General features: G+C 43.4%; 1 protein-coding gene across 1 annotated transcript; it reads right to left on the reverse strand.

Annotated features, from left to right (window-relative positions):
• Positions 1-600: 600 nt before the first annotated feature.
• Positions 601-7,409, reverse strand: LOC120998357 (oocyte zinc finger protein XlCOF6.1-like). Its single transcript, XM_040429025.1, has 2 exons — positions 7,332-7,409; positions 601-2,371 (listed from the first exon to the last, which is right to left on the reverse strand). Exons 1-2 carry the CDS (start codon positions 7,393-7,395, stop codon positions 1,143-1,145), a joined length of 1,293 nt encoding a protein of 430 aa, XP_040284959.1. The 5' UTR covers positions 7,396-7,409; the 3' UTR covers positions 601-1,142.
• Between the last annotated feature and the right edge of the window lie 327 nt (positions 7,410-7,736).

A 7,736-nucleotide genomic window follows, 5' to 3' on the forward strand; every position in this document is an offset into this window, starting at 1 on the left:
CCCATTGCGGTACCCCACGTCTGAAGATCGGACAAATAAGAAAGTACATGAATTGCAGAAAAAAATGAGGAAGGTATTCCACCTATCATACCATATAATGGACAGACAAAATATTTTAAAAAAAATTGTGAATAAATACTGGGGTATATTAAAAGAATATAAGGTTATTGGAGACTATATCCCAGATGTCTTAAAGTTTGTATCCCGAAAAGCAAGAAATGTAGGGAATATGGTGGCATCTACAAGGGAATGTGCATCAGTAGGTAATAAAAAGATGGAAAATAAAAATTTACCAAATGTTTTTTTTCCAATGTAAAAAATGCCTAGGGTGCAAAAAATCCCAAAAAATAAAAAACTTTTAGAAACAAAATAAAGATGGCTCATATATATATATATATGATATCAGTGAATACATAACATGTAATAGTCGAGGGGAGGGGTTATATATGCCCCTGTAATAAGGTTTATATCGGACGAACAAAAAGACAATTAAAGAAAAGGATGGGAGAACATGTGTATAACATTCAAAGGAAGTTCGAGGGACATCTATTATTAAGGCATTACGTAGATAAACAAAGGGAAATTTGAGGGTCAATGTTTTATGCGGTGGAATTAGTAAAGATAGATGAGCGGGGAGGAGATTACATTAAAAGCATCTCAAGAGCAGAAACAAAGTGGATCTTCAATATGGATACATTGGCACTGAAAGGTTTAAATGTGGAAATAGAGTATTTGCTTTCGATTAAAGGGGGGACATGTATTTGAAAGCTAGATGTGGCATATAAAGAGTTAAGGCAGGCAACGAAATGCGTTGGATGTTTGGCACCTGTAGTGATCCGTAGCTTGGTTAATGACGTCACTAGGTTGCTCTGTGCGAGCTTTCAAACTTATCAGTACGAAGAAAGCCACTGGCCGGGGAGTACTCCTGCAAAAGAGATACCAGACCCACAAGAATCCTATCGTTAAGTCTGCAACAGGAGCGTAACAAAGATCACAGCAGCGGAAGAATCAATTGCAAGGTAATCTTGATTTATATATTGATATGTGATAGTGGTCTGGCAGGTTTGGAGAGGACTAGGAGTGGAGAAGGTAGTGCGCGGTATTGTGTATTAAATGCTTTAAAAACTATGCCATACAAAATATCAGAATGGCTTCTCTCCTGTGTGGATTCTCTGATGTCTAACAAGAACAGATTTATTTGTAAAACATTTCCCACATAGTGAACAGAAATACGGCTTTTCTCCTGTGTGAATTCGCTGATGCCTAACGAGAACTGATTTATTTGTAAAACATTTCCCACATTCTGAACATGAATACGGCTTCTCTCCTGTGTGAATTCTCTGATGATAACGAAGTTTTGCTTGTTCTATGAAACATTTCCCACATTCTGAACATGAATATGGCTTTTCTCCTGTGTGAATTCTCTCATGTTTGACAAGATTTGATTTAACTGTAAAGCATTTCCCACATACAGAACATGAATATGGGGTCTCTCCTGTGTGAACTCTCTCATGTATAACAAGATTTGATTTTGCTGTAAAACACTTCCCACATATTAAACAAGAATATGGCTTCTCTCCTGTATGAATTCTCTTATGTGTAATGAGATGGGAGTTGTTTGTAAAGCATTTGCCACATATTGAACATGAATATGGCTTCTCTCCTGTGTGATTTCTCTCATGTTTAACAAGACTTGGTTTGTTTGTAAAGCATTTCCCACATTGTGAACATGAATATGGTTTCTCTCCTGTGTGACTTACCTCAACTATAACAAGATCTGATTTATCTAGAAAGCATTTCCCAAATTCTGAACGTAAATGATTTCTCTCTATATGAATTTGCTCATGTTTTACAAGACCTGATTTATTTATTAAACATTTCCCATATTCTGAACATGGTGTCTGTTCTGAGTGAATGCTCTCATGCTTTACAATATCTGATTGATTTGTAAAATGTTTGTCACTTAGTGAACATGAATATGGCTTCTCCCCTGTATGAATTCTCTCATGTTTAACAAGATCGGATTTCTGGCTAAAACAATTCCCACACTCTGAACATGAATGCGGCTTCTCTCCTGTGTGAATTCTTCTGTGTCTAAAAAGACCTACGCTTCTTGTAAGCTGTTTTCCACATTCACCACATTGAAACCTTTTACCTCCTTTCTGCCCATTACTTGTGGTGCCAATCTGTGATTGGTGAGAAGAAGGTTCCTCATGATTAGGAGGATTATATGATGGATCTGTACTGTGAGGTCCTGGATGTACATTACAGGTAATGCAGTTTTCTCCTGAAGAGCGCTGCATATCTTCATCTTCTTCTTTATAATTTAGTGATAACATGATGTTTTCTTCAGAATTTTTACTGGGATTTCCTATTCGGATTAAAAAATAAATGTCATGATTTGTCATTCAAACAAAAAATTAGTTAACAGTTGTAACATTCCTATTAGGCTGGAAACATGCAGTTTTATAGAGCTTTTGTAGCCAAATTCAGAAATGGATCCAGCGGAAAGAAGTTTAAGGCCGCTTTCAGATGAGCGTATTTGCAATGCGAATATAGTCAGGATGATATGTCCTGGAATCAGCTGCTAATGTTAATGAATAGAGCTGTTCACATGGTGTATCATTTCCGTCAGTATTTGAAATCCGCAGCATGTCCGAGTTTTGTGCGGTCCGAGTTTTGTACAGTCTGTGAAGTGCATAAATAATGAAGGAAGGAAGAAATACGCATGGAAATCTTGATGAAATCCTGAAGCAATCCTGATGACAACACTGATGGTATATCATCAGGATCCTGAGCCAGAATACTGACGGATTTCAATACGCTCGTCTGAAAGCGGTCCAAGTCTAACTTCTGGGCAAAGGGACCTGTGGCGAAACCAACCTCGCCACTGGGTTTTGGAGAGGCCTGGCTACCAGCCTCTTGCCTCAGGATTATGGCCCATACTAACTTTAAAGGAGAAGACAGACCGGCCGCACAGCTTAAATCTGTCTTTGGAATTGTATTGTATGTTATGTGAGGGTACCCAGATAGCTAATTTTATTGTATTTGTGTATTCTGAGTGCCATTCACCTAATGATATGCACTCAGACTTGAGCTATCTGGGGATATGTTAAATGTCTGTGTTTGCTGTGGGGGTGTGACATTGTGTGTTTGGGTGGTGATTTCTGTCCTGTTGTCTCCACATGTGTATTGGCGATTTCCCTTTGTCCTGAGAGATAATTGAATTGCTCCTCGGGTGTCTCCAGGGCAGAGAGGAGGAAACCATGATGCATTGTGGGGATGTATTGTGTCTGTGTATCCTGAGTTGCTACATATCTGTCCTGTGTCACAGTCTTCCTTCTGGTCCCCTAGGGGCGTGTCCACCAGATGGGGACCTGCATAAATACGGGCGGGTAGCCCTCAATAAAGTGTGCCTGTTTTATCCTTCATGTTGAGGCTGGTGTTTGGGTAACTGATCAACACTGGGGGATTGCTATACGCTGGGAGATTTGCTATACTCCCCTGGCTATAACTACTAGCTCTTTTAAGAGCTGTTCCTGCTCTCTGGTTTTAGGAGAGGTTCACCCACTGGAGCCTGGAGCCTTGTCGTAGGTCCAGGGTGGTTAGGAGACGGTGAGACCTCAACCAAGCTTCGGCGGTTCGTGGGGTCTGCAGTGCGTACGGTGTCAAGTGGAGTGCTTGGAGTCCTCGGAAAGCACTAGGAGCATCTATCAACGGAGGTACCCGGTCGGGGTGCCAGGAGATCCGTTACAGGACCATTGCCCAGGATCTATGGGGAATGGTCCCTTTGCTCTTATTTTTAAGGAATGTTTTAGGTGGAAAACTTCACTGCCTGGAGAAACACTAAGACAAAACAAAAACTCTTTGTTGGTAAACAGATAAAACACATAAAGGGGTAGGAGAAATTCCCTACTAGCTCCAGTATGGAGTGTTTTGTGCGATTAATCCTCATACATCTTTTTGTGAGGAATTTCGAGACATACTACAGGAGGCACTGGAATCCAAACTCATTACCAAATCAGAATTAAATTTTATGCGCCCCCGACATCCCCAGCTGGCTTGTTTTTACAGCCTCCTGAAGGCACACAAAGGCTTGAACCCACTGAAAGGCAGAGATCGATTGCCTTGGGCACTGGGAGTTTCACACACCAAACCATTGCCCTTCCCTCATATGTTCGAGACTCCATGGTGATCATGAAAAAACTGGATGGAATGCAGGTTGATGAAGAAGTCCTCTTAGCCAGTCTGGACGTGGAGACATTGTAAAGCTCAATCTCCGATGATAAGGGTGGTGATGCAGTAGGGTTTTTCCTACAAGAACGAGGCATCCAATATAGGGCCCGCAATGCTCTGGTAATATGTCTTCTTAGATTTATCCTCAAACACAATATTTATTTTTGTCTTTGATCGCCGCAGCTAAAAAGCGTGGTGATGGGGAGCCCCTGTGCCCCATCGTATGCTAATTTATATCTAGGCTCGTGGGAAAGGTGATAGTGTTCGGGGAAGACATGGAAAAATGGGCACCTCACATCGTGCTGTGGGTACAGTTTATAGACGACATGCTTTTCTTTTAGAAAGGATCTACGGACAGATTTCACAACTTTGTGGCAGCCCTTAATATTAACTCCATGGGCCTCCTTTTTACGTCCGAAATCAACTGCACGCAAAAAATTTTTTTGGACTTTACAGTCCTTAGGGATGAGGAGGGCAACGTCAGTACCCGCCTCTTTTGTAAGGAAAGCCACTAACTGGAGAGATGTCATCCTTACTCTGAGGAAAGGTATCCCTAAAGGACAGTACCTACAGGTGCGCCGTAATTGTTCTACCATGTCTGGCTCTCAGAGATCAGCTGGCGACCTAAGAGACTGAGATTTTTACAGTGAGGATACCCTATGACCATTCTCAAACAGGCCGACCATCACTCTCTTGGCTGCGATCAGGAGTCATTACTAAACCCTCGAATCAGGGTGGATGTGAATGAAAGGGTTCACATTGTGACTGGCTTTGGTGCAGCTCACAGAGAGATAAGAGAGTTGCTGACTAAATATTGGGGGATTCTTGACCCCGATGTGGGACATCTAGTGGGGTCCGGACCATCTATAACATTTCATCGAGGTCGCAACCTCAGGGACAGACTTGCCCTTAGCTCTTTTCAAAAGCCATAGCCATCTACCTGGCTTAGTCTGTCCATTAAGGGTAAGTTCCGCTGTGGCAAGTGTATTGCCTGCGGCTTCATCAAAACGGGCAGCACCTTTGTGAGTCCAGTCACACACAGGTCATTCAACATCAGGACCTTTATTAGCTGCAGGACCAGTGGTGTTGTCTACTTGGCCACCTCCATTTGTGGCCTCTAATATGTTGGCAAGACCATACGTGAGTTTTGCCAGAGAATAGGGGAACATCTTAATGATATTCTCAGCAAATCAGACCCCCCAAAGCATGCCATGTAGAGAGTTGTCATTCTGGGGATATCAGTGCCATTTTGTTTCGGGGCATTGAACAAATTAAACCTTCCCCACGTGGCGGTAACTCTGATAGACGACTCCTGCAGAAAAAGGCACAATGGACCTTTCGACTGCAGAAAGTATGACCCAGAGGTCAGAATGAACATATTTCATATACATTTTTTTTGATTAGGCAGTGACGTTATCACCACGGTCTTGACGTCACCCATCATGGGTGGTAATAACCCTATTTTCCCACTGCTGGGGCAGATTCAAAATAAAGAGACCTTTTATGTCAAACTGGAGAAACTAGCTTAAACAGAGGTAGAGGGGTGAGACATCTTACATTGCTGTCCTAACACCTATCCCAAGGCAGTTTAATCACACCTAATAGTTTTAGCCATGTAAATGCAGTCAACATCGTACCTGCATCTGGTCCCTGACCTCATGTTGATTATGATGGTCAGACTACGTTGACTGAAGCACAAGCCACTTGTATTAAATTTTGGAAATTTCTCGTAAAGGTCATTCTAATTGAGAAAGCCAGTCAGATCACAAGTGAAACATCCTGAAGAGCAAATACAAGTCCAGACTTCTTACTACTGATATATCATCCACAGAGCCCTCGATTGTGCAGAAGTGAAGGCCAGAATGAGAAGGTTATAAATAGAGTTTTCTGGTGAATGCCCCGCACCAGCACTAGCCAGCTTACTGCAATCAACACCGGTATAACAGCATGGTGTGAACTGAGCGCGTACCAGTGTGTCACGAGGAGAGAGATACCCCAACCTCTTACACAACTGTGCAGATTGGGGCTTGTCATCTTCATAGCTATAGGGAGACTCTCAGACAGAGTAAGGGCGCCAAGGAAAGTCAGGTGTAACCCCCGCGGAGACAGAGAGTAAGCCGTATTAAAGACCATGGAGATTTATCCAGTCTGCTCTTCCCATACGCGAATCGCAATTTCCCGGAGCTGGAGTAAGATGAGCCCGTTTTATTGGGCGCCTCTCTGGCACTCCGCACACCAGAAACTCACGTCTCTGCCAGCCACAAGCTAAAACTTTCTGTCGCAAGTTATAGAAAATCAGGCGGGCGTACTAAGACACGCCCCTCCCAGTAAGCCCCACCCTTTTTATTGCCACTTTTAATAAGTGGTGAGAACCTCTAAAAGTCACAAACTATGGGCAAATATCCTGAGCATCAAAACTTTTTTTAGGCCACTGTTATGACATGAAGATCCCATTGTGTATTAGGTGAGACTGTAACCATCAAGCTGGTGGTCCTACGTGAGACCAGTGTCAGTTCCAGCCGTGTCCACCCTATTCCTCCCACCATCTTTGAGAGCCACGTTTACCACTCACAGGACAAGAAGATCTTGGTGATGTCTGACACTCTGCACAAATCGTAGCATCTTAATTATTTCTTGTGGGGAAGAGACAAAAGAAATCAGTAATTCCCCGATTCTTTCTGGGTTTTGGTTTCCCGGCATTCAGCGCAGTATAACTGACCGGATGGCGGTATTCTCTTGGCCATGTGATGACGACGACTCCACATTTCTATAGGATTTTTATCTTTTACACAATAATCTGCACAGGGTGATGTGACTGCAGGAACCCCGAGTATCTGCAGGATTATATTGGTTATACTGCAGCTGTCATCACAGCCGATACCCCCAAAACCTGATGCTAAACCGAGTGTCCAGCCTGGACCATGAGAGGATGGAGAGAAGATCCTGGAGAGGATGTCTATGTGCAGTCACAGCTCCCTCCGCTCCTGCACATAACACAGGGGTCACTGCCTGGAGTGCTCCTTTACTGCACCTCTAAAGTGGAGCCTCACCTGAAGAAACCTCCCAACTCCCTTCCTCCATTCATTATCCCATACCTGTGGTCACATGGACTGGAATGTCCTCCTCCACCTCACTCTTACACGGGGGATCGCCCATCATCCGCTCTTCTTCATCCTCCACTTTAATATCAGTCACATCTTCCCCCTGATTTGTCATCTGTAACAATTCAGGACAATACAGCAGACAGGTGGGAAATCTAACAGATCCACAGAAGAGACCCCCACAATCTATGACCCCTCTATCACTGCAGGACCCCCCTATATAGACGTGTATAGGGCTCAGCTCCATCTACCTGATGGTTCTCCAGGAGCTTCTCCTCTGGACAGTCCTGGGAATACAGAGGACGGGGACATCTCTCGGGGGGACTTCTCCTCCTGGAGTCAGAACCTATAGGAGATAACACACAGACTGTATTATATACGAGATGATGGGAGTAGTAT

Source organism: Bufo bufo, chromosome 4 (genome assembly GCF_905171765.1).
Source record: "Bufo bufo chromosome 4, aBufBuf1.1, whole genome shotgun sequence".
Classification (NCBI taxonomy): domain Eukaryota; kingdom Metazoa; phylum Chordata; class Amphibia; order Anura; family Bufonidae; genus Bufo; species Bufo bufo.

Excerpts from the sequence above, each read along its gene's own strand:
- LOC120998357 (XM_040429025.1), bottom strand. The coding sequence starts at position 7,395 with ATGATGGGCGATCCCCCGTGTAAGAGTGAGGTGGAGGAGGACATTCCA. Across the intron at positions 2,372-7,331 it reads TCCAGTCCATGTGACCACAG|GAAATCCCAGTAAAAATTCT; the intron begins GTATGGGATAAT and ends TAATCCGAATAG.